Source organism: Mastomys coucha, unplaced genomic scaffold (genome assembly GCF_008632895.1).
Source record: "Mastomys coucha isolate ucsf_1 unplaced genomic scaffold, UCSF_Mcou_1 pScaffold22, whole genome shotgun sequence".
NCBI classification, from domain to species: Eukaryota; Metazoa; Chordata; class Mammalia; order Rodentia; family Muridae; genus Mastomys; species Mastomys coucha.
Genome location: NW_022196905.1, coordinates 146,246,256 through 146,272,823, shown reverse-complemented (window position 1 = coordinate 146,272,823; position 26,568 = coordinate 146,246,256). Strand labels below are relative to the sequence as shown.

At 45.7% G+C, this 26,568-nt stretch overlaps 1 protein-coding gene and 1 pseudogene across 4 annotated transcripts in view; both read left to right on the top strand.

Annotated features, from left to right (window-relative positions):
• Positions 1 to 2,318: 2,318 nt before the first annotated feature.
• Insr (insulin receptor) overlaps positions 2,319 to 26,568 on the top strand; it is a 127,183-nt gene continuing 102,933 nt past the window's right edge. For all 3 annotated transcript variants that reach the window (XM_031338862.1, XM_031338861.1, XM_031338860.1), the window contains exons 1-2: positions 2,319 to 2,962; positions 23,954 to 24,505. In XM_031338862.1, coding sequence (XP_031194722.1) covers positions 2,863 to 2,962; positions 23,954 to 24,505 — 652 coding nt within the window. In that variant the 5' untranslated portion in view covers positions 2,319 to 2,862. The remainder of the gene's footprint in view (positions 2,963 to 23,953; positions 24,506 to 26,568) is intronic.
• LOC116068826 lies at positions 8,527 to 9,503 on the top strand (annotated as a pseudogene). The gene has a single exon (XR_004109705.1). The product of XR_004109705.1 is annotated as a U6 snRNA-associated Sm-like protein LSm3 pseudogene (transcript).

Sequence of the window (26,568 nt, the reverse complement as noted above, 5' to 3'; positions counted from 1 at the left end):
TCCACTGGACATTTTCTCCCAGCTGGTCTTAACTGACATCCCGCTCTTCAGATTTCAGCTTCAAGTGCTTTCCTCCATGGATAGTGCTTTCTGTATCTATCTCTTCCCTCAACTCTTCATACAGGACATACACACCCACTCTACAAGGAAACAGACTATGTTGATTCTGTGTACTGGAAATCCTTCATTACAGGTGGCATGGAGATTCTTCCAGTGAACAAATATTTATTAGCCAATAGGTATGTCAATAGGTATGGGGGGACAGGTTAATAAGCAATGACAAGCAAGACAGTAAAAAAGAATTTCAGGGAGGAGTATGTGCTTATCATGGAAGGGACTAGAGAAGGGGAACATAGGAAGTGAAGGGGGTTTGCAAACTCTGGTCAGGGTAGGAAGCTCATTGGAGCAGAGACTCAGAGAGGAGAAAGAGTAAGAGCTGGGGGCAAGGGTGGGGCAAGGCTTTAAGGCAGGAGCACATTTGCATAATTCAAGGACCATGGGCCCCAGTGCTATGGATTGAACCCTGGACCTCATGTGTACTGGGCAAGTGTTCAACCAAAGAGCCATAGCCCGAGGCCACTACTTAAAATGTACTTTTAGTACTTTTGACAAAGCTTTTATTTATTTATTTATTTATTTATTTAGTGTGTGTGTGTGTGTGTGTGTGTGTGTGTACAGGCACATTCCCTGTGGGAGCTCAGGATTGAACTCAGATCTTCAGGCTTAGCAACAAGTTTCTTTACCTGCTGAGCCATCTTGTTGGGTCCATTCATATTTTGTTTTATGTTTTATTTCATTATTTTTAATTTATTATTTATTTTTAAAGTCAGGATCTCATGTGTCCCAGGCTAAGTGCCAATCCTGATCTCCTTGCCTCCAACTTGTGAATAATGACATTAAAGACCTGCTTCCTAATGCTTGGCTCCTTGTTTTAGCTGTGTGTGTTTGTGTGTGTGTGTGTGTGTGTGTGTGTGTGTGTGTCTGTGTGCTGTGCTAGGACAAAGGTTGACCTTGAGTGTCTTTTTCTATTGCTTGTCACTTTATTTTTATCTTTTTATAGATATTGTCAAACCCATTGCACAGACTAGCAGCCAAGGTCTGGGTCTGAGTGGACATGGGAAGCAGAAGGGTAGAGGACTTCTGCACTGCACATATTCATAAGGCCCGGACAGGGTAAGCTCCTCATGGCTGTGGTTGAGCAAGCTGTTAGTGAATGACTTTCGTAGACATACAGCCACCTACTGGTATGTGTGTTGAAAGTGGAATATGTCTGCCCTGAATCTATATGAAGTTTCTAACGTCTTTCTAGAAGCCTTGCTAAATTCTTCTAGGATTCATTTCTTTATTGATTTCTGCTGAAATTCACTGCTGGGTGGAGGGGGCTCGGCCAGTGAACACAGGCTGCCTGCGTTGTGGACACGTGGCTGTGGCCTGGAGGTTGGTGCAGCCAAGCTGCTGGGCGGAGCTCACTGGGGAGGGAACTTGTTGGGCGCCCACTAGCTCCTAGAGAGAGCCAGGGTTGGGAGAATCTAGTAAGGCATTGGTCGCAGAGGCTGTAAAGAAAAAAAAAAGAAAAAAAAAAAAAACAGAATCAAGAGTAAAGAATTAAAGTGAATTCTTCACAGGAGTCAAAAAGTAGTAAAAAAAAAAGAGTAAAGAAAGACAAGGTCTGCTTGGTAGAGTCTGGCATCTAGGGGCATAGTGGGGCTCCCAATGTTGTGATTAGAGACTCCAGGCTATAGAGCTGCTTGGGATGTTCATGTCCTGAGGAATCTGGGGGCATTTCCAGGTTTTAAATTGTTATTTCGGGGCAATTTGGAGTGTCCAGATCAGGCGGTGATCTAGAGTGCGCTCCAGACCTTTACACTGGAACCTCGGTGTTATTTGTGTTTGCTGCGGTCAGGAGGGGACCCGGGGGCGTCCCTAAGCTTTTAAATTGGACTCTCAGGCCTGTTTAGTGGTTTTCGAGTCAGGCGGGGATCTGGGGCCCCCTAGGCTTTTACACTGGAACCTTGGGACTGTTTGGGGGCAGTCAGGCGCGGAACTGGGCAGCTCCCGACGTTTTGACAGGTGAGTCTTAGAATTGTTTGGGTGTTTATGTTAGACTGGGATCTGAGAACACTTACTAGCTTCTAAATCTTAACCTTTCTAAGTCAGCAGTTCGGGGTGTCGGGATTGGAAGAATCTGGGGTGAGCGTCGGGCCTCTAAAGTTGCGGGCTCTACGGGGCAAGGGGGCAAAGGGGCCGAGGAGGCGTGGCATTGTCAGCTCTGGCCACGCCTCCCTGAGCTCCGCTGGCTTCTCCCCCCGCCCCCCCCCATCCCCGAAGCGGGCCTCACTGGAGCGCACAGTCCCTTCCCTGCCTTAATCCGCGCCACCTTTTCTCTTGGCCCGCGCGGGCCCAGCTGACGGGCCGCGTTGTTTACGGGCCGGAGTCAAGCCCTAGCTCCCGCCGCCACCACCAGCCCAGGTGCCCTCCCGTGCGCGCGTCCCTCTGTCTCAGACTCCACACAACGCGACCCACCCAGAGCTGCACGGGGAGGAGAAGCTGGAGACCCGGCCAGGGGACGCACCGCGGTGAGCTCTGGACCCTGCGATTGCGGGCACGGGACCGGGCCTGGGTGACCCGGGGCTGTAGTCTGCGGGCCGCGCCACCGTGTTGCTTGCAGCCGAGGCCTCTGTGCTCTTCCCGGGACTGTCCTCAGGACCCTCTAGGCTGGAGAGCTGCGGCCCGTGAGCCACCGGCGTGGAAGAGAAGGACGTGCAGCCCCTAGCGCCTCTCCAGCGACCTTCTCACGGACTATGTCCACAGTAGGCCGGCGTGGCGTGCTCTGATCGCCGGGGTCCCAGCGCTCCTACTGCTATGGGCTCCGAGAGAGGATGTGAGACAACGGCTGTGCCGTTGCTGGTGGCCGTGGCCGCGTTGCTGATGGGCACAGCCGGCCACCTGTACCCTGGAGAGGGTAAGTCTGGGACAAGGGGCGATCACAGTCTGTCGGGGACACTCCTCCCACCGTCTCACTCAACCTAGCACCCTCACCCTAAGGAATGAGAGTCGGGGACACCCCTCTCTACCGCCACAGCCAACATAGAGAACTCTCCCTTTGGTCTGAGTAGTGGGGACACCCTTCCCATCACTCCATGCAACTTAAAGCTCCCCAAGTCCCCCACAAAGGACTCAGGGTTACGGACTCCCATTTCACCACTCCAGTAATAGAGTCCTTTCACTGAGAGTTGTGGACATTTCTCGTTCTTCCTCAGCCAACCTAGAGCCTCCTCTCCAAGGACTGAGGGTTGAGGACTCCCCTAGCGTCCCGTGTCTATGAAGAGTCCCCTCCCTAATAGTGATCATCTTTCCCCTTGTGAAGGGAAGAGTGGGTTTGGTGGCCCTGCGTGAAGCCCCGCCTGACCTTGGCCTTTGCCCGCTGGGCTTGTGGCTCTGTGTCCCGCGTGTGCCCATCTCAGGTCTGAGGAACCTTGCCCCAGTGCCCGCCCAGCCTTCGGGTGTCTGTCCCCAGTGCACCTCTCAACTGTGTCTGTTCTTTTCTCTAAACCCAAATCTGCCCTCTGAGGCTCTTTGGGGTTGCCTTAAGTAAGTATGGTTACTGGGTTACAACAGATTCAGACACCTGGGCAGTTTAAACCCAAAGCCAGGGGTATCCTCATCGATGGAGGACACTTCTTGGAGAACCGACCCCTTGTGTATAAGTTTATGACTGCTATGTTTAAAATTCTCTACTTCCAGATGTCTAGAGGCAAAGTCTACCTACCTTTGGCCCCACAGCAATCATAGTAGCAGTAGGGGTAGCTTTCAGGATGGTTATAATTAGAATGATTATGAGTCTCCAGGCTGGTTAGCTCTCGAACCTCCCAGTGTTCCCTGGAGGCCAAAATTGTTACACACCCATTTCAGAGAGGGCTAAACTGAGGTTCAGTTAGCATGCTTAACCTTACTTGTTCAGAGGCTTGTGTTATACTTCTGTGCTTGGTTACACCCAAGGCCGGAGGATAGCAAGTTGTTTGAAGCAAGCCCAGCTATACTGAGTGAGTTTGAGGCCAGCCTTGGCTGTGTTAGACGCTGTTTCAAAAAACATGCAATGACAAATGACTTTGGAGTTACTGGTTCAGCTTTCTCTGAAAATGGAAATTAATTAACAGCAAGGAAGGGGTCAAGGAGAGAAGGAACTGCTGCCCCTTTGTGAATGAGGGAGGTGTGTGTGTTGGGGGCAGGGGGGAGGGTGAAGGATTCTGGGACTGGTTGGGTTGAGCTTGTGGTGTGGATTTGCTAAGCCAGTAATGTCTTTGAGGCCCCCCAAATATGATATACAGAAGGTGCTTAGTGAGGAATGGCCACTGGTTTGGTTTGTACGTGTGCATGTGTGTGCGTGCTCACGTGCGTGCGTGTGTGCATGGGTGTGTGTGTGTGTGCATGCGTGCGTGCATGTATCTTTGTGCGTGTGTGTGTGTGTGTGTGTGTCCTAGTGTGTGTTTGCAGAGGTCCTAGGTAGACATCGGCTGTTTGTCTTTGTCACTCTCAACCTTGTGTTTTGAGACAGGATCTCTCAATGAACCTAGAGTTTGCCGATTCGGCTGCACTGGCTAGCCTGTGAGCCCCAGTCCTCCCCCTTTACCTGTTTTTATCACTAGAGTTATAGATGTATGCTGAAGTGCTGGCTTTTAGGTGGTGTGGAGGGATCTGAACTCAGGTTCTCATGCTTGGGCATTTCAGTAAGTAAAAACTGAGGCAGCCCATGGTTTGGGCTCTTGTTTAAAAATAATCCAAAAACTGTTAACATCTACAGTGCTCTCTGAGGCTCTTTGGGATTGCCATAGGGAAGTAGGGCTATGTTGTGTGCGTGCCTGTGCACTTGGGCACATAATGTTGAACCTTGAGTTCTCTTTTTATGTTTTTTTTTTTTTTTTTTTTTTTTTTTTGTAATTAATTGTTCGTCTGTCCCTGGCCTTCCTGGGAAACAGAGCTTCTATGAGCTTTTTGTATACACTCCGTGTTCACAAGGACAGGGCCTGGTATTTGCTCCTCACCGATGTTAGAACCTGAGCAGTGCTGGGCACATAGTAGGTGCATATAAATATTTGTTCCCTAATGGTACACAGAGAACCAAGACATTGGGGTTCGTGTAGTAAATATACCGAGCATGTGGCCAGAGTGTAGTGCTGCCCGTGCGCACACAAAATCCCTGGGCTTCATCCCTAGGCTCACATAAACCACGTGTGGTGCATGCCTGTCATCACAGCACTCTGAAGATATAGGCAGGTATATCAGGATTTCAAGGTCATCCTGGGTTCCATAGTGAGTTTGAGGCCAATCTGAGCTCCAGGAGACGTGCCTCAAACAACAACAAAAATAACAAAAAGTCCTTATTTTCTAGAAAATCCCCATACTTTGTAAATATGATCCCGCGGGCCCTTCCCACACTTCTTCAAAGCCTCTGACTTTGGCATGGGAAGCAAGGAAAGGACCATAAAGGACCATAAAGGCAGCTGGCTGGCTGGCCACATGGCTAGGATGACAGCTTCCTGCTGCCCACTGGGTTTCTTTGTTCCCTTACTTTTAAATTTAATTAATTCATTCATTAATCTATCTCAAGACCAGGTCCTATGTGTAGCCTCGGCTGGCGTATGTAGACCAGGTTGTCCTCTTAACTCACAGAGACTTGCCTGCTTCTGCCCCAGAAGTGCTGGGATCAGAGTCACTCATCATCATGCCCAGCTTTATTTATTATCATTGAGTGTGTGTTGGGGCAGCATATGTGTGTCCCAGTGTGGGGATCAGAGGACAGCTTTCAGGAGTCAGTTCTCTTCTACTATGGGTTCTGGAGATTGGACTCGGGTCATGAGGCTTGGCAGCAAGCGCTGTTACCCATCTCCCTTGACCTTGTACTAGATTTCTTAATAAACACTTGCTGTTTTGGATTGGAACCTCCCAGCCCCTGCCTTGGGGTAATCGTTAACAAAATCCTATCAAATAAATGAGTCGTGATGCCTCTCAGAGGTTTGGTGTAGGGAAAGGAACTTTCTAGAACATGAATCTGTAGTGTCCACCAACAGGGTATGTCTGCTTGGGAGGGGAGGTGGCGGTGGTGGTGAGGATCTATGTGCTTTTTAAGAAAGGAATGGGTCTTTTTTGAGAGATATGTCCCCAAGGGCGGGTTACCCAGTTCATCTTTCGATGGAGTCTTGGTAGTTGGGCTGGGTTAAATGGATAACTCCTCTGTTCCTCTCTTGATCAGCCTGGCTCTGGGCTGACATAACCCTCTGAGTCTTGTGAAGTGAGAGGACAAGGCAGTATGTAGTGTTGAAAATTGGAAACTTTGGAGTGTTAGGGGTATCAGTCAGGTTGACTTTTGGAGGTATGAATGGTCGTCTTCTATAGGTCTTGTGTGTATGAGTGTAGCGGATATATGTGCATGCATGTGAGGCCAGAGTTCAATAGCAGATGTCTTCCTAAATTGCTTTCAACCTTTTTTTTTTTTTTTTTTTATAAAATTACTTTCTAATTTTAAATTAATTTTTAAGTTATTTAATTTTGCAAATGTATGCATGTTTTGGACACGTGTGTATGTGTTTGCTCATATGTGTCAGGGTGTGTGTGCAGAGGTCAGAGGACAACCTCGTGGAGTCAGTTTTCCTCATACATCTTTTAAGTGTGTCCCAGGGGTCAGACTCAGGTCTTCAGGCTTGTGTGGCAAGCACTTTCACCTGCTGAGCCATCTTACCAGACCCCAAGCTTGTCGTCTTAACTTCACCACTTGGAATTGGCTTATTCTGGGTTGTAGTGGTTGTTGTAGCTCCACTAAGGTGTTTTGTGGTCACCCTTGGTCTCTGCTAGCTTGATGCCAGTAACATCTGGATGTGGTTACGTTGCAACAATGAAAGATAGCTTCCATCGTGACAGATACTGTTTCAGACACTTGCCTGCAGAGGCCTTGCTTTCTCCCCCCTCTCCTTGTTCTAGAATCTTCCATCAACCTGCAGCTCTTCTCTCTTTAAACACCTAATATACCCTAAACTCCATTAGTCACTTCTGACCTCTGATTATGCCATGCTCCTTCAGGGACATACTCTTCCTGTCTTGTCTGTTGGTTTCTATACATTGCCTAGCTTATGTCTGGACACAACCCCTCACCTCCCAGTCCTGTCTTCTGCTATTCTGGCCTCAGGGACCACCCTGGGTTTGCTTTCCTGGGTTCTGCACTGTCCTCCAGCAGAGATATCCTTGTTCTTTTCCTGTGTGTGGTGTGTAGGTTGCCCTTCACCCCTCTCCTGACCCACTGTGGCAGTTCTAGCTAGTCCAAGAATTTCTTCTACAAAAGAGGCCAGTAAACTGGGGTGCCTGGGCTAAAGTCACTGTTTGTAAAGTTTTATTGGGACAGGGCCACACACCTTTGCATACTCCTTTCTGACTACTTTCATGCCCTGATCTTAGGGAGTTAACAACAACAACAACAACAACGATGACGACGACATGTACACTTCAGCCTTTCACCCAGAGTTTTCTGGATTATGGCCTTTTTTTGAGGTGCTTGGCATCAGATCTAGGAACTTGAACATGGCAGACAAGTGCTGAGCCACTGAGTGCCCTTCTTCCTCCATCTCCTTCCTTCTTTCTCCTCTCATCTCCTCTTTTCTCCCCCTTCTTCCTTCTCTTTCTTCCTTTTTATTTCCAACTCCCTTTCTACTCCCCGGCTCTCAGCCGTCCTGCTTCTGTGTGCTGGGATGGCAGGGCTGAGCCCAGGCTACATCATCTGGTGTATGCAGAATTGGGCATAGAACCCAGGGCTTTGCCTTGCCAGGCAAGCTCTCTAACAACTGAGCCACATCTCCAGATTCCTATGTAATAAACATAACCAGCCTTTATCTGTCCTTCATCTGTCTACTCATAACTTGCTGCAATGAGAACTCAAAGTCCTGTCCCATAGTCATTTAAAAAATATTGCTTTGGGAACTAGGAATGTGGCTCAGTTGGTAAGGTGCATGCCTAATGTGCACAAAGCCTTGGAGTCTATCCTTGGTGATGCTTAAATGAGGTATGGGGGTCCCCTCTGCTAATACAACACTTGTAGACTGAAAGATTAAGAGTTAAAACTCGTCCTCAGCTACATAGGAAGTCAAGGCCAACCTGGGCTATGTAAGGGAGAACCTGTCTCCAAATAAAGGGTCTGGAGACATAACTCCAGTCCCAGTTTAAGAGCACTGGTTGCTCTTCTAGAGACCCTCAGTTTGGTTCCCAGCACCCAAGTCAGGAGGCTCTTAACTGTCTATAACTCCAGCACCAAGAGTCCCTGATGGAATGTACACACACCCAGACATACATATACACTTAAAACAACAACTGGGTGTCATATTGCATGCCTTTAACCCCAGCCCTCAGGAGATAGAGGCAGATCTCTGTGAATTTAAGGATAGCCTGGTGTACATAGTGAGTTCTAGGTTAGCCAGAGCTTATGTAGTGAGACCTTGTTTAAATGAACAAACCAACAAACAAGCAAACAACCTACATCCAAAACACCCAACTCTCCCAAAACAGCAAACAAACAAAAAACAACCCCAACAAAACAAAACTTAAAAATAAATAAATACGAAACATGGCGGACGACGTAGATCAGCAACAGACCACCAATACCGTAGAGGAGCCCCTGGATCTGATCAGGCTCAGCTTGGATGAGCGAATATATGTGAAAGTGAGGAATGACCGAGAGCTTCGAGGCCAGTTACATGCATATGATCAACATTTAAACATGATCCTGGGAGATGTAGAAGAAACTGTGACGACGATAGAGATTGATGAGGAGACATATGAAGAGATATATAAATCCACAAAACGAAACATCCCCATGCTCTTTGTCCGGGGAGATGGTGTTCTAGTTGCCCCTCCGTTGAGAGTTGGCTGAGAGAAAAGATGGATTCTGTGTAGGAAAGTGGAGACTTTGCGTCTTGAGATGTACAGGACACTCTCAGAGAGAGAAGCTCACATGCATTCTGAGAGTCAGGAATGACCCGACGATCCTTCTACCCTCAAAGAAGTTCATTTGCAAGCAACTTACAAGCTCTCCAGCTAAATGATCTGTCCCTTCCTCCAGCCCTCCAATCAGTGTGACTGCCTTGCTCTTTTCAGGAGTTGGCTTGCCCATTGTTCTTGCAGTTACTTTCAGGTTGTTTTTCTTTAAATTAAATTTGATGTTTCCTCTTTTATTACTTTAAAAAAATAAAAATAAATAAATAAATAAATACTATTTTAAGAAAATTACTGTTGCCTGTTGAAGATTTTATGTGAGCTGAAGTGCTGTACCCTTCTGAGGCTCACCTCTTCCTCTGGGTAGAGTATTTGTACACAGCTGTACATTTCCCCAAACATCTGCCTCTTCCCTCTTAATCCTTTGATCCCCTAATTCCATCCTGGTTAAAGGTGGAAGGGAATGACTTTTTTTTTCTTTACAAGATGTTCCGTTTTTCTCCTCTCCTTCTGCCTAGTTAGTTCATGCCTACTGCAAAACCTGCTTTCTATATGTATTTACCTATTCTTTTGGTTTTCATTATCTATCTATCTATCTATCATATATCTATATATTTTTTTGAAACAGTGTCTCTCTGTGTGATCCTGGCTATCCTGGGATTCACTTTGTTGTCCAGAGATCTTGAACTCAGAGATCCGGCTACCTCTGCCTCCCCAGTACTGGAGTTAAAGCCACCACACTTGGCTTATTCTTTAATTTTTTTTTAAGATTTCATTTTTAATTATGTGTCTGTGTGGGTTTGCATGTGAGTGCAGTGTCTGTGGAGATCAGATGAGTGTGTCATATCCCCCTGGAGCTGGAGTTCCAAGGCCTTGTGAGCTGCCCAGCATGGGTGCTGGAACTGAACCCTGGTTGTCTGTAAGAACAATATGAACTCATAACCACTGAACCATCCAGTCCAGTTTTTTATTTTAAGCCATCTGTATAGAGGTGTATATTCTAACACTTAGACTCAGAACAGTTTCATCAATGGTTAGACTCTCTCATGCCGCCTCTTTACCATTTTTTAAATTTTTAATTAATTAATTAATTAAAACATTTCTTAAGGCAGGATTTTACTATGTAGCTGAGGCTGACCTGGAACTGCTGGTGTGTAGCCCAGGTTGGCCTGGATCTTGTGGTGATCATCCTGCCTCTGCCTCTAGATGGCCAGGATTACACATCTGTGCCAACATCTAAGCTTCCACCTCTATGATGGGGTAACTCTACTCCTATTGTCTCTTTTTCCAGAGTAAAAGAAAAAGTCCTGTAATTAGATGAATAAATTCTTAAGACTGATTTCTTTGGTTCTCTTATCCCCCAGGCCCCAGTATTTATAAAGTTACTTAGTTGCTGAAATTTTTTTGGAACCCCTCGATTAATTCCTGTGATACACTTATGGTTATTTGAGGACACTCAAAAGAAAAAAATTGGAGCTTTGAATTTGCAGGCCAGTGAGGTAACACTCTGCGTTCTTCAACACAAAGCTTTCCTGTTCATGCTGTGTTCGTGTCTGGGGATCATTGCATGCAGATTTTTTTGTTATTGTATTTTGTTTTTTGTTTTCCCTTTGAGGCAGTAACTCATGTAGTTCAGGCTGGTCTCAGATTCACTGTGCAGCTAAGGATGGTCTTGATCTCCTGACCCTCCTGCCTCCACCTTCTGAGCGCTGGGATTATAGACACACACCTGGTTTATGTTGGGGATGGCATCCAGGCTTTGTCCATGCATGGTAGGCAAGTCCTTTATCCACTGGAGCCCACAACTGTCTGTTTGTCTGTATGGTGTGTGTATGTGGGAGGGGGTGTATGGTACGGTATATGTGTCAATGTGTGTGTGTGTATATGTCTGTGTCTGTGTATAGTGCCTGTGTGTCTGTGTGTCTGTGTCTGTGTATGGTGTGTGTGTGTGTATGTGTGTGTCTGTGTATGGTGTGTGTGTATATATGTGTCTGTGTGTGTGGGGGTGGGTGTATAGTATGGTATGTGTGTCAATGTGTGTGGTGTGTGTGTGTTCATATGATTGTGAGAGCAGAGGAAGAGATCTTAAGGGAGGTGGGAAATCAGTTGATGGAATGCCTGTAATAACACAGTCAGAGGTGAACTGGGGCTGTGCTCAGTGGGTAGAGTGTGTGCCTAGTATGCAAGGAAGTTCCCATCCCCAGCACCACATAAACAATACCCATAGCTGCTGTCCTATCACTCAGGAGGTGGAGGCAGGAGGATCAGAAGGATCTGTTGTCCTTGGCTACTAGGTGAGTTTTAGGCCAGTTTGGGCTCCAGGAGACCTTATCTCAAAAGTAAATAAATACATGATTGTGAGCAGACACTCCTGAGGCACCCAGCCTATTGTCAGGTAATTTAGGGTGTTCCTCGGGACAGAACTAATATAAACAGTTGGTTGTAGGTGTTCCTTGTGATTGGGGTGTGACAGTTTTGAGTTTCATTTTCCCATCTAGAGTTCTTTGGAATGCAGAAACGATTGTTTCTGCTAATATTTTCATCCTTGGTTATACCTTCTGGGAAGTTCTCAGTGACTTGGGACAGCCCTGGCTTGAGTTCTAGATTTTTCCCCCGAGACAGGGTTTCTCTGTGTAGCCCCAGCTCTCCTGGAACCCACCCTGTAGACCAGGCTGGCCTCAAATTCAGAAATCCTCCTGCCTCTGCCTCCCAAATGCTGGGATTAAAGACATGTATCACCACTTCCTGGCTTGCCAGCCCACAGTTTTGACAGTTTAGAAACCTGTTTTGTTTCTATGGGGGGCGGGGGATTTTTCTGGTCTGCCTACTGAAGGGCACAGCTTGTTTCTTTGCAGTTTGAAGAAGGTGTGTGGAAGATCTTTTCTCTGTGCTGGTCAAGAGTGGGGAACGGTGACACTGGGACAGAAACATACAACTACAACACTGTGTGCTTGTGTCTACATGTGGACTCCTGTTTTGTTGAGCCCATCTTACCTGGTTGATTCAGATCTGAGGATCTGAATTTGAGGATCTGTCTAGACTTTGACATTCCAAACTTGTACCCGTGGAAGGTGGAACATCTGCCTTCTTCCTTTGAGGAGAGGGAATTCTTTAGGTTTTTTGAATATGCATATTTGTGTATATGTATATTTGTGTGTGTTTGCATGTGTATGGGCACGAATGTGTGTGGGAGGGACAGGCATGCATGTGTGAATGTCTGTGGCGGCCAGGGTTTGATGTTGGTTGTCTTGCTTGATCATTTTCTGCCTTACATACTGGTACAGGGTCTGTCATTTGACCCCACAACTGGTCAATTTGGGTAGTTTAGCTAGCCATCTTGCTGTGGGACACTTCTATGTCTGCCTTGGAGCTCTGAGATTGAAAGTGGCTGTTTAAGTAGGTGCTGGGGATCTGAACTCTGGTCTTCACACTTGCAGGGAAAGCACTTTACTTGACACAATCTAGAGGAGAAGTTTTGGGGGACACCTTTGGAGTCACGGCTGGCTTCAGATTCCATGCCTCTCCGAGGTCCCTTGGGTGTGGGAAGTTTGCCAAAGAATAATGGTCTCAATGGGGAAGGCCTGTAATCACTCTCTCACCTTAATCTCACCCTTTGTCTTTTTTCTCTTTCTCTGTTGATCATAAAAGAGGAGACCCCTGTTTTGTGTCAGCCATTTGTCTCATTGCTGTGACAAATCATTTGATGAAAGTGATTAAGGGAGGATGGGAGAGAGTGCTTATTTTGTCTTGAGGTGTCATGGCAGTTGTATTTCATCCACAGTCAGGAGTAGTGACAGGGGGATCTTGGTGCTCAGCCTGATTCTTCTCAGGATCCAACCCACGCCATGATGCCTTCCTACCTCAATTAACCCAATCTAGAAACTACTTCACAGATGTGCCTAGAAATTTCTTTCTGTGGTGATTCTAAATCCTGTCCAGCTAACAGTGAAAATCAACCATCACAGGGCTGGAAGATGGCTCACTACTTGGAAGTAAAGCATGAGGACCAGATATCAGATCCCTAGAAGATTCAGAAATTCAGGGTGCTCTCTAGTAATTCCAGTCTGGGAAGGTGGAGACAGGGTAGCCATATCATCCAGTTCTGAGTTAGAGTGAGAGATCCTACTTCAAAGAGTAAGATGGAAGAGAGGTCAAATGTGATTCCTGATGTCAACCTCCAGCCTCCTTAAGTACACATAACCGCTCATCCACAAATATGCATCCACATGCACATGTATACCATATGCAAATACATATGAGGATGGAAAAACAAAGCAAAAGAGATTAACCATTATACTTTGCATCTACGTAATATAATTTTCTTTCCTGGGCTCATGATTCATAAGTTTCTCAAAAGAGGAAACAGGTAAAGAAGGGCCAGGACTTGCTTATGGCCACACAGCTGGGAAAAGGTAGAGGTGGGATTGGTTCCTTTGGGCTTTGTTTGCAAAGTGATGTGGTCACATGCTGAACTCACATAGTTCAGAACCCAAACTCACAAATACAGAGTTTTGGTTGCAAGCTTTCCCAGGTTAGGGAGATGGTTGTGGGTAAGATAATTCACTATGTAATCCTGAGGACCAGAGTTTAGATTCACAACATCAATGTAAAACAAAACAAAAGGAAAAACCAAACAGAAGTGGAAATGTGCACCTGCATACCCAGCAGATGGAGCCTGGAGGACTGATCGGATTCCTAGGGATACTCTGGATAGATGTAAGCTGCACATCTCTTTACTTATCACACACACAAGTGATGCCGGAATACATAGCCTGCTCATCTCACTGATAACATCTTGAAGATCTTTCTGTGTCATCGAGGTGAGCTTCCTGGCATCTTTTTATACTATTCTCACATATGGAGCTCATGGAGAGTTTTTTTTTTTCTTTTTTTTTTTTTTTTTTTTTTTTTTTTTTTTTTTTTTTTGGTGTGTCATGCCCCTCACCACGTTCTGAAAGATGTGGGGGACCATCTACAAGTGGTTGAACACAACCTCAAATTTCTCTTTCATAACCCATGAAACATGTAATTTGAAAGGCAATATCTATTTCTCTTTAAATTTTTAAAATTATGTTCATTTATGCAGTATGTGTGTGTGTGTGCTCCGTAAGGTACACGGGTGGAGGTCAGAGGACAACTTGTGGGAGTTGGTTCTCTTCTTCCATGGTCCTGGGGGTTGAACTTAGGATGTCAGGCATGAGGACCCATTGAGCTATCTTCTTGTCTCAGGAGAAAGCAGTTTCAATAATAAAAAGAACTTAGAAAAGAACAACCAGGGTCCTGGAATAGGGGACCAGGGGTGGTTTTAAAGACATCTGTGATTAAGGAACAGGCATTGCTGATGGTTGAAACAGAGACACTCAGATTCTGACCATAAGAAAACATTTTCAGAAGCTGCTGGACCTTGTCTTCCTTGCTCTTCCCAGAACATCTCCTTTACTGTTGTCACGGTGGAGAGAAAGCCACAGAAGAAGAAATTTCCAAGATGGCTCTGGTGCCAGTTTTCCTCCCTTTAGAATTTTCAGGCTCTTAGAATTCAGGGATCAGTCCATTCCAATGAGACATTCTGTTCTGAGGACTGGGTTAATGGAAGATGAGTGCTCGCTGAGAAACCAGGAGAGTCTCAGTTCAATCTCCAGCGTATGTGGGTTTGGCAGAGCCCAGTGGGTCCTAGGAGCTCACTGGCCAGAAGCCCAGATGAAGCCAGTGAACCTGAGGAAAATCAGAGGCCCTGTCTCAAAGCAATACGGTGCAGAGTGATGGAGGAAGGCACCTGACGTCCTGCTCACCCATTTCCTCGTTTGGTTCAGTCCAACATGGCAGCCCCTATCCACCATCCTGGGGTTCTTGAAACTGGCCAGGGGCAGAGTTTTTAGATTACATTTTGTAATTATCTTCAACATTTATTTTATTTACTTTTGTATAGATGCATACGGGCTCATGTAGAAGCCAGAGGATAGCTTGGAGGCCTCAGTTCTTTTTCCACCAGATGGGCTCTGGGAATGGAACGCTGGTTGTCAGATGCTGGCAGCAATTGCCTTTACCCACTGAGCCACCTTTTTGGCTCTTAAATAAAAAGACTCACTAAAAAAATAAAATAAAATAAAATGAAATTATATGTGTCAGGTAAAAGGAAACTCCATCTCCCTAAACTCTGGTTGGTTAGACAAAAGCCAGAATTCCTCAGGAACTTCAGAAGCCAGGTCCCCCTCTACTAAAAGGAGCCATTTCCCTTTATCACTGGCAGAAGGGACAGATGACTATCTGCGGTGCCTATCAGCATATCAGTAGAGCGTGGTGGCCTCCAGGCTTCCATGGTACCAATAGTACTTTGGTCTTCTCACTTCCTTCCCTACCCTAAATTTCTCCTGTTGATGAGCTTTCCTCCTCCGGCTACTCCTTATAACCCATGCTCTCTCTTGGTCTTCTCTTTTGCCCACATTCTCTGTCCCCCCCGACCCCCCTGCTTTGCTTCTGCTTCCCTCAGAGCCAGGGACAGTCCGTTGGCCATGTTCAGTCAACTGCTTTCTCTCCCTGCTCTGGATTCTTCCAGATACCTTTGGCTGGTCTAGCTCTCTTCTCTACAATAGAAACCTTCCTCGTAAACTTGCTGTGGGGCTGAGTTTATACAATGGGTTCGTTTGTGGCTATGTGACTGAGTGCAGGTGCCCTTGGAGGCCAGAGGTGTTAGGTTTCCCCTTGGAGCTAAGTTGTAGATGGTTGTGAGCCAGCACTGGGTTCTCTAGAAGACCAGTACAAGTTCTTAACCACCAAACCATCTCTTGGTTTTCTTTTTTCTTTCTTTTCACATGTGCCATGTGTAGTCTATGTATGTGTGAGTATGTGGAGGACATGTGGGTATGTGTGGAGGCCAGAGGTTGACATCAGGATATCCCCTCTAAAACCAGTCTCCATCTCATTTGTTGGAATGACATTGAAGCTGTGTTGATTAGGTTTGACAGCCCAGTGAACCTTGTGACCCGCCTGTCTCTTATCTTCCCAGTGTGGGGGCCACAGGCATGTGCTGCTATGACTAGCTTTATGTTCGTGTGGAGTACTCCTGCCTGTGCTGTGAGCATGTTACCCACCCAGCCATTTTACTAGTCCTAGGTGTGTGTTTATTTGCTTATTTATGTTTGTCACTGGGCCTCATGCAGCCCAGTCTTGTCTGGATCTCTCTGTGTAGCAGGAAGCCCTGGGTGCTTGAACCCTTGTCCCTCTGCCCCCACCTCCTGAGTGCTGGGATGAACTGCATGTACCACTATACCCAGTTGGTATGGTGCTGAGGATGCCATACAAGAATTTCTGCATACTAGGATCAGGAGTTTAAGTTCATCTTTGACTTTGTAGAATGTTTGAGGCCAGCCTGGGTTTCATGAGAAACCTAGTAGTATCTCAGGGTCTCAGTAGTATGATCATCTGCAACAGAAACAAAAGAAAGAAAGAAGAGAAAAAGAAAAGACAGGAAAGAAAGAAGAAAGAAAGGAAGAAAGAGAGAGAGAGAGAGAGAGAGAGAGAGAGAGAGAGAGAGAGAGAGAGAGAGAGAGAGAGAGAGAGAGAGAGAAAGAAAGAAAGGAAGAAAGAAAACTTCATTGGCATGTGACAGCATAACTGTCATCCTAGCTCTGAGGAGACTGAGCTAGGAGGATCTTGGGTTCAAGGCTAGCCTGGATTACAGAACAAGACCTAGTCTCAAAGGATTGAAACACAAAAGAAAACAACATCAACAAAATAACCAAGGGGTAGAGAGGTGGGCAAGAGCAAGTGAGGGTCAAAAGGCTGGGAGAATCTCAGCTGCTGACCTTTCTACTTGCTGCTTTCTGTCCCTCCTTGTAACTCAGATACTTTGAATTTAGATTTGATGTAGTTTATGTGTATGAGTATTTTGCCTGTGTGTGTCTGTACATCAAGTGCGTGCCTAGTGCCTGTGGAGGTCAGAAGAAGACACTGGATCTTTTGGGGCTGGAGTTACAGATGTTTGTGAGGAGCCACGTAGGTGCTGGGATTCAAACCAAGTCCTTTCTGCAAGAGCAGCCAGTGCTCTCAACTGCTGAGCCATCTCTGCAGGCACCTTATTTAAACCTTGAAGTAGCCCTCATTCCCACCCACAAGGGTGGGGCTGGGGCAAAGCAGCTGGAATTCCTATGAGAATTTCTGGTGCCAGTTCCCTCTTCTGGGTATTTTTTTTCTGTTCCAGGAGTAAATTGTTCTATTGTTTTCAACTAGCAGGACACATCAGGCTTTAATGAGTTAAGAGTTAGATTCACTGGGAGATTAGAAAAGCAAAGTGCTTCTTTATTGCCCCTGCAATTAGATCCTTTTAATCTTTATTTATAGTAACTTAAGTGAGACAGTTTACATGCTATATAGTTCTTCAGTAGTTTTGAATGTATTCACAGGATTGGGCAACAGTCACTGCATTCAGTGTTAGAACAATTTTCTTATCCTTCAAAGAATCACTGGCCCCTTCAGCTCCCCTCCTTGGCTTCCGGCAACCACTAGTCTACGTTCTGATTCTCTGGGATTTGCCTCTTCTGAACACTTTAAATAAATGGAGCCACACATTTTGTGGAAAGAACTGTGGGCCAAGTTCTTTCACTGAATGTATTATATTTTTCAAGGTTCATCTGCATGGTACAGCCCATCAGAACTTTATTTATGTTTATTGCTGATTAATATTCCTTTTGTGTGAATATGCCACAGACATGAGTTCCTTGATGGCATTTGGGTGGTATCCAGTTTTTGACTAGCAAGAAAAATTCTGTCATGGGCAATTGCATGCAAGTTCTTTGTGTACTTGCATGCATACACATGGACCCTAAAGGTCACTTTTTTCTTTCTAAACAATTTTTTCATCCAATATATTTTGATTATGATTTTCCTCTTTTCCAGTTCCTACCAGATCTTTCACACCTCTGATGTACCCAACTTTATGTTCTCTCTCTCTCTCAAAAAAAAGACCAAACCAAACCAAAACAGAAATCAACATCCCCAAAGTCCCCTACAAAAACACAAAAAATGAAAATCAAAATAAACTAAAGACCAATAAGACAAAAAAAAAAACCCAAACAAAGCAAAATGAAACAAAAAAACAAACAAACAAAGTTTACAAAATATCATTGAGATTATTTTATGTTGGCCCACTACTACTCTTGGGGATGGGGTTTGAAGATAATTAATTTTCCCTTCACCACTGATGGCTGGTAGCTGGTAGCTTCCTGTTTAGAGGAATGCCCATGCGCATTGCCCTCTCTTAGTGCTGGGACTCAGCCTGAGTTGGCCCTGTGTAGGCCCTGAGCATACTGCTGCAGTCTCTGTGAGTTGACCTGTGTATCAGTCCTGTTGTATGTGGGAGACACTGGTTTCCTGGAGTCATCCAACCCCTCTGGCTCCTATGGTCTTTTTGCTCTCTCTTCCGCTTCGTTCCTTGATCCCTGAGGGGAGGTGTTCAACATTTCATTTAGGACTGTGTTGAAGCTCTCTTATTCTCTGCACAATGTTTAGTTGGAGGTCTCTGTTCTCATCTACTGCAGGAGGAAGCTTCTCTAAGGATGGCCGAGTGAGACACTGATCTGTGGTATAGCAGGATGTCATTAGAAGCCATTTTATTGTTATGTTCTGTAAGCAGAGTTATTGCATTAGATTTCCCATAGACTCATAACCTATCTGTCTCAGGTTCTTGGCTGTTTTAGCATTTTCCGGTCTGGATTCCATTTTATGGAGTAGGCCTGAATTCTGCTTAGAAAATGGTGCCATGATTACACCAATATACCTGGTGCTGTCCACCTTGTTATTTTGAGGCAAGGTCTATTGAACCCAGAGCTCATTGTTTAGAGTAGGCTGGCCTGCCTGTGGGCCTCCAGGATCTTTCTGTTTCTATATCCCTAAAACTTGAATTATAAGTGTATGCATCTGTTCCTGCCTTTTTTTTTTTAAATGTGAGTTTTAAGGATGGAACACAGGGTCTTCATGTTTATGCAGCAAGGACTTTACCAACAGAGCCCTTTCTCTCTCTCTCTCTCTCTCTCTCTCTCTCTCTCTCTCTCTCTCTCTCTTTCCTGCATCAGTGATGGGTTGATATGTATACACATGTTAGCGTATGTATGAGTGCATGTGTCTGTGCATATGTGTGGAGGCCAGAGGTTGATTGATGTTGAATGTCTTCCTTGAGGCAAGTGAGGCAGGGTCTCTCGTTTGAAATCACAGCTCTCTTATTCAGCTACTCTGTCAAGTCAGTTTGTTTTGGGCATCCTCAGCCTCCTCTCCCAAGTGCTAGGATTACAGACAGACCACCCATCTACGTGTTACTTATGTGGTTGCTGGGAATTGAACTCAGGACCTCTGGAAGAGCAGTCAGTGCTCTTAACCACTGAGCCATCTCTCAGCCCCCCATCTAAGTCCTTTTAAAATTGCTTTTTCTCTCCTTTTTACTCAGCCCAGAACCCCAGCCCTTGGGATAGGACTGCCCATATCCAGGGTAGGTCTTCCCGTCTCAGTTACCCCAGTGTAGAAATTCCTCACAGATATACCCAGAGGCTTGCCTTCTGAGTGCTTCTAGATCTTGTCCACATGTCAATCAAGATTAACCTTGACATAATACATCTATCTATGAATCTCTGCCTGTCACTATGTCCATGTGTGAAAGCCATTGAGGTGTCTCTGGCCAGGAACTTCAGACCTGTTTGGTGTGACTACACAGGGTTTGAGGGTTTGAGCTGGTGTCCTGATCTCTTCAAAGCTCTGTCCCAGCCAAGGCTGTACGTACCATTGCAGGAGGCCTCCTGCTCTGTTCAGAGGCAGGCTGGCAAGTGTCTTGGGCAGCGTGGCGGTTTTATTGTTGCTTGGGGTTGGGGCCTCTAACTTCCTCGTGAATAAGAGTGTGGCTTTTGTATTAATTGAGTTTAATATGCCCTGTGGGTTATGAGGCAAGAGCACCAAATGCAGGAGCTTCTGGATGTGCTTCCCCAAGTCACTCTTGCAACATTTCCCTAACTTGTGCTTCTTCTGTGGGTCAGAGTAAGTAGAGTAGATCAACATGCATTGTGTGTGTGTGCATCTATGTGTGCATGTATATGTATGTATGTCTCTGTGTGTGTGTTCATGTGTATGTGCGTGCCTGTATGGTGTCTGTGTGCATTCACACATGTACACATCCATGTGGAAGTCAGACAGCAACCTTGGGTGCTGTCCCTCAGACACCCTGTTGTTTTAGACAGGGTCTCTCACTGGTCTGGACCATGGTAGTCCGTCTGACTAGCCACCAAGCCCCAGGGAGGATCCCATTTCCACCTTCCTGGTGTGAAAATTGTAAGTGCTCACTACCAAGGCATGGAGTTCAGGCCTTGCAAGGCAGCACTTCATCCACTGAGCCATCTCTCCAGCTTGGATTCTTTTATTTGGAGACAGGGTTTCATTATTTTACCAGGCTCAAACTATCTGTTTCTTCTACCTTAGCCTCCTAAGTAGCTGGGTCTCTGTGGTGTGTGTGTGTGTGTGTGTGTGTGTGTGTGTGTGTGTGTGTGTGTGTGTGAGAGAGAGAGAGAGAGAGAGAGAGAGAGAGAGAGAGAGAGAGAGAGAGAGAGAGAGAGGATGTTATTCTCTTTGTACTATGTGAGTCCCAGGGATCGAACTTGAGTTGTTAGGTTTGGGGAAGCACCTTTACCTGTTGAACTATCTCAGTGGCTCCAGAGTAGATTTTAAAGATGTTTTAAAAAGTCTATTTGCCTCAAAGATATTGGGTGTTTGAAATAAAATAAATAAGGGTTGTATGGGTGCAGAGCAGGGATCTGGTTGGTAGGAAAATACTATCTTAGGAGTGTGATTTTTGACAAGTTCTAACTCATGTGTAAAGGAACACAGAGAAGGGACAGAATGGCTCTAAGGGATCATGGCCCGGAGCTGAGCAGTGTATGCTGTGCACACGTGACTCCAGTGCTTCAGAGTAGGCGGAAGGAGCTAGGGAGATAGCTCATCTTGTAAGCTGTTTGCCTTAGCTGTGGAAGCTCGGGGCAGAGGAGGAAGAGGAAGAGGACAAGAAAAAGCAGCTGAGGAAGATGGATCTGTTAATAAAGGACTGACCTTGCAAGCATGGGGAACCTAAAAATCCAATAGGGGTGACTCATGCTTGTAATCCTAGCTGGAGTGGTAGAGAAAGAAGGATCCCTGGGGCCCACTGACCTGGAGGGTTAGCCTACTCAGTGAGCTCCAAGCCCGAGAGTAACTGCCTCAAAAAGATAGTAGGAGGTATCTGAGGAGGAATGACATTGTTGTCCTTTGCTGGAGGTGTGGGTGGGGGTTGCAAGGGCACAAGATGGGCTCGCCCAGAGATGTATGTTCCATATTTTGGGGTGTGGTAAACATCAACACCGGTATACCTACTGTATACCATCCGAAGCCTGGGCTCTCATCTTGAATTCCTCATTTCTTTTTTTGCTCCTGACCAGTCATGTGACATTGGGGACAAGGAGTTTTGTAATTGTTTGAGAGAGTAACTGTTTAGCATGGTGTTTGCTTCCTGGGAAGGAGAGGGTATATTTCATTTTACAGATTTCAGTCTGTCATGAAGGGAAGTCAGAGCAGGAACAAGGCGAAAGCTTGGTAGGAGCTGAAGCAGAGACGATGGAGGAACTCTTCTCACAGGCTTGCTTTTCCTGGCTTGCTTAGCTTGCTTTCTAAGACAATCCAGAACCACCTGCCTGGGGTGGCAACACCCACAGCGGGCTGGGCACTCCTACATCAATCATCAATCAAGAACATATCCCACAGACTTGGCCTACAGGCGAGTCAGATGAAGGCAGTTTCTAAATTGGGGTTCCCTCTTCCCAGATGACTCAAGCTTGTGTTAAGTTGACAACACTAATCAGCACACACGGCTTAAGGGATGGAGGTTTTTAGGAATATAGAGGACTGTGACTATGGAGTGTGCAGGGCCATGGGAAGCCATGGTGTATGGTGTTGGAATTGACAGGCACACCTTCCTTAGGAGAATCAGCACTCCCGTTGTGTTTGGGCAAAGAGATGGAGATTGGATTTCCTGGGAAGCACTTACCACACCCAGATAGAAGGGAATTAGACTTTAATTGGTAGCCTGGAGAACAGACCAGGGAGGTGGGTAAACACAAAACCAATACATTTGATTTTTCCTTGCCCTGTTCTGATGTGAACACATCCCGTCCTGCCCCCCCCCCCACAACTCCCCCCACGTCAGTCACTTCCTGAAGAACTTCCGTGCTGAGGCTCAGGGGCACTGAGCTGGGGTCAGCTGCTCTTTCCTCTGCACTTGACATCTTACTCAACCCTCAGTAATCCTGCTGAGCCGATTGCCTCATAGATAGTGCGATGATTATGTTAAGGCTTCGAACCGGGCCTGCCAAAGGAATTATGCTCTTTGCTTTTGAAAGGAATTATTTAGGCATGGTTGCTTTACAGGGAGAGCCATTCATCAGGGCTGGCTTAGGAGTTTGAAATGCAGAGCCCACAGTGGGTGACCACAAAGCTGGCACCGGCCCTAATTGTAGCTTTCCCCATCTTAGATTGGGCAAAGGGCCATCTGCATAGTAGGCAGGGGCCTCTACCTTTGAACCATTGCCCCACCTCCTCACAGGGGAATTCTAGGAAGGGCTATATACCCACACTGGGAGATTCTAGGCAGGGGATCTACAGCTGAATGATGTCCCCCAGTGACACAGGTTATCTTTAAACTCATAATCCTCCTGCCTCAGCCTCTTGATCAGTGAGTATTAAGTGCCTAGCACATCATATATCATTATCCGTTCATCCACAGTTACAGCATTGGCTGCTATCGTAAAGATAAGAAATAACAAATACTGGTGAGAATATCAGGGAGAGGGGGAGCTTTTACATACTGTTAACAGCCAGGAAGATGGAAAAGGAGTCCTAGTTCTTTCTTTTTCTTCGTTAGGTGTTTTTGGTTGACTTATAGAAGAATGGGTTCCACGCGATGCCATTTTATGTGTATATGATTGTACCTTGTTCACCACCCTGCTGTGTTATCTGGTCTTGGGTCTCTGCTCAGTCATTAGTAACTTTCTCTACCCCAACTGGTCTCTTCTGCTCCTGACATGCATATATCCAATGTATATATAATGTACCTAATTTCATTCTTTCTGGCTAATACCCCATTGTTTCTACCTCCCACATTTTTTTGTCTTATCTGTTATTATTATTACTTTCTTGAGACAGGGTCTCAAATAGCCCAAGCAGGCCCCTTGACTCTGTGTATAGCCAAAGATGACTTTGAACTTCTGACCCTTCTGTCTCTACCTCCTAAAGGCTGGGATTCTAAGCGTGTGCCCCCATGTCCTGTAGTGCCGAGGATGAAACTGAGGAGCTTCATGCACACCAGGCATCTACTCTACAAGCTGAGGCATAGTCTAGCTCCCAGCCATTGACTGCTCATTTCATGCTTGGTTATTGTGAAGATGTCTATATGTAATATGTGCCATATTTTCTTTATCTATTTGTCTGTTGGCAGACGTTTCCTCAGCTATGGTGAGCAGAGCAACAGTGAGAGTAGATGTGCAGGGGAGTGTCTCTGATGTGCTGACCTAGAGTACTCTGGGATATATATCCCTAGTAGTGTGTGTGTGTGTGTGTGTGTGTGTGTGTGTGTGTGTGTGTGTGTGTGTGTGGCAGAGGCGAAGACCAATTTTAAGGGTCAGTTGTTCCTCAGGTGCCTTCCATCTTGTCTCTTGAGACAGGATCTCTTACTGGCCTGGAGTTCACTGATAGAAGTAGCCCAGTAAGCCCTGGGGATCCATCTGTCTCTGAATGCCCCCAGCCCTCACAGACATATTCTGCTGCACCAGCTTATTACATGGGTCCTGGGCATAGTTGTCAGGCCCTCATACCTGTATGACAAACACTTTGTTGTCTCCCAAACTCTAGGCTCTAATTCCACTAGCTGTTCTAGAGTCCCTGGATCACCTACTTTGCTTTGCTTTCATTGTCTGCCCTCTAGTGTGCCCTGGTATGGACATCCGGAACAACCTGACCAGGCTACACGAGCTGGAGAACTGCTCGGTCATTGAGGGCCACCTGCAGATCCTCCTGATGTTCAAGACCAGACCTGAAGATTTCCGAGATCTCAGTTTCCCCAAACTCATAATGATCACAGACTACCTGCTTCTCTTCCGTGTCTATGGCCTGGAAAGCCTGAAAGACCTCTTCCCCAACCTCACAGTCATCCGAGGCTCCCGTCTCTTCTTCAACTACGCCCTGGTCATCTTCGAGATGGTCCACCTGAAGGAGCTGGGGCTTTACAACCTCATGAACATCACCCGGGGCTCTGTTCGCATTGAGAAGAATAATGAGCTCTGCTACCTGGCCACTATCGACTGGTCTCGGATTCTGGATTCTGTGGAGGACAACTACATTGTACTGAACAAAGATGACAACGAAGAATGTGGGGATGTCTGTCCAGGCACCGCCAAGGGCAAGACCAACTGCCCTGCCACTGTCATCAACGGGCAGTTTGTGGAACGGTGCTGGACACACAGTCATTGTCAGAAAGGTATGCTGAAGGCAATGCCTTATTAAGATTCCTCTATGGTTAGTAGACCCAGGAGAAGTAGACTCCTGTAAAAGTTTAAGTGATGGAGGCTGTAGGTCCAAACCCTAGAATCTCTGTCAAAAATGCATGCATGCCCCCTTGGAGGCATACCCATTTGATGCTGTACATTTGATGTTGATGGGTTACTGAGACTGTGGGAAGTGGAATCTCTGATAGGAAAAGATGAATGAGTGTACTGAAACTTGGTCATTGTAGTAGGCAAGTAGCTACAGTTAGGTATCAAGGTTTTTTTTCTTTTTTAACATATGTGGCTCGTATGTACAAAAAAGCTTTATATGCAAAAAATAAATAGGTGGCCAGATTTTTTTCTGGGAGAGCTGCTTTCCACCCTCTATGCTGGATAGTGAATGTTTCTGTGGTTCTCTCTCTGCTTGACTGAGGAGTGGACTATCCAAGAGTATGGGTTTGACTTAGCATGTTTTTCTTATCTGATCATAGAAGTCAATTTGTAAGAGATACTCAGAAAAAGAAATGTAAAAATTCAGCTTTGATGAGAGTAGTTCATAGTTTTTTCTTTCTTTCTTTTTTACATTCTATCTATCTATCTATCTATCTATCTATCTATATCTATCTATCTTCTTCTTCTTCATCATCATCATCATCATCATCATCATCATCATCATTCATCTATCTCTATGTGTGTGTGCACACGTATTCACACACACGTACATGCCTATATGTGTGTCTATGTGTGAATGTAGGTATGCCATGACCAGCACAGATGTTAGAGAACAACTCTCCTTCCACATGTGTGGGTCTAAAGGATCAAACTGAGGCAATCTGGCAATCTTTACCCACTGAGCCATCTCTCTGCTCCCTTTGTGGATTATTGCCTTCATACTTTAGCCTTCTGAGTTATAAGTCACTTACTTGGATTATTTCAGGTTTTTTTTTTTTTTTTTTTAAGAATTTGCTTGTTTTTGAGGTCTAAGCTTTATTTATTTATTTGTAATAATTTTTATTTTCTGTGTATGGGTGTTCTGCCTGCATGAATGTCTCTGTACTACGTTTGCCCTTAGATGCCAGGAGAGGGTGTTGGATCCCCTGGGACTGTAGCCACTAATGTTTCTGAAGTACCTTTGGGTTTTGGAAATTGAACCTGGGTCTTCTGCAAGAAGGGCAAGTGCTTTCAGTGCTGTGACATAGCTCCAGCTCCATATATGTTTCTTTTAGGCTTGTTTTCCAGAAATGAAATTTCTGGGTCAGAGGCTCCTGATTTGGATTGCCAAATGACTTTCCAGAAGTGTTGGACCTGTGGACTGGACTCCTAGCCTTGAGTGGAGAGAACTGGCCTTTGGGTGTTGTTTAAAAAAACATCTTTCACAAAGTCCTGGGGTGGGTGAGAAGCCTGTAGTTTATCTTTGGATGTGTTTGATTTCAGGGCAGAGCCTTTGAAAACATGTTTACTTATCATTCAGGGTTTCTCTGCTTTCTCCCTTCCTTGTCTGAGGACCTCTGTGGGCTTTGGATAATCTAATCTGTAATTTTCTTCTTTGAAGCTTTGCTAATCCTTTGTCAGGTTCATTCGTGAGCGTTCTTGTTCAGTGGAGAAAATATTCCTGAATGTTCAGAGGTACTGGAGAGCGATGGCAGTGTTGATGAGGATTGACCTGAAGCCTTGTGCACCTGAGGACTATGCTGAAAGTACTCCCAGCCCCTCCCTCACTGGGGGAATTCTAGGCAGGGGGCTCTGAGCTGATTTCCACATTTCTTTTTTTATGCCTTATACTTAGAAAATCTCTACAAATAAGATGATCTTCTGTTTACTATTAACTATTACCATGTAGAAAATCTTCCACTTTCCACTCTGGGGAGCTCTCTATGTATGTGATTTAGTGGTGTATCCATGTGCTTCCTAGAGACCCATTGGAGAGTTTTGATGCTGTTTGTGGCATAAACCAAATAGCATCACCTGCAGTTCCAGTCCTGAGAAGACTGAGGCAGGAGGGTGGCAAATGTGAAGCCACCCCAAATTATAGAGTGAAGCCCTGGATACTACCTGC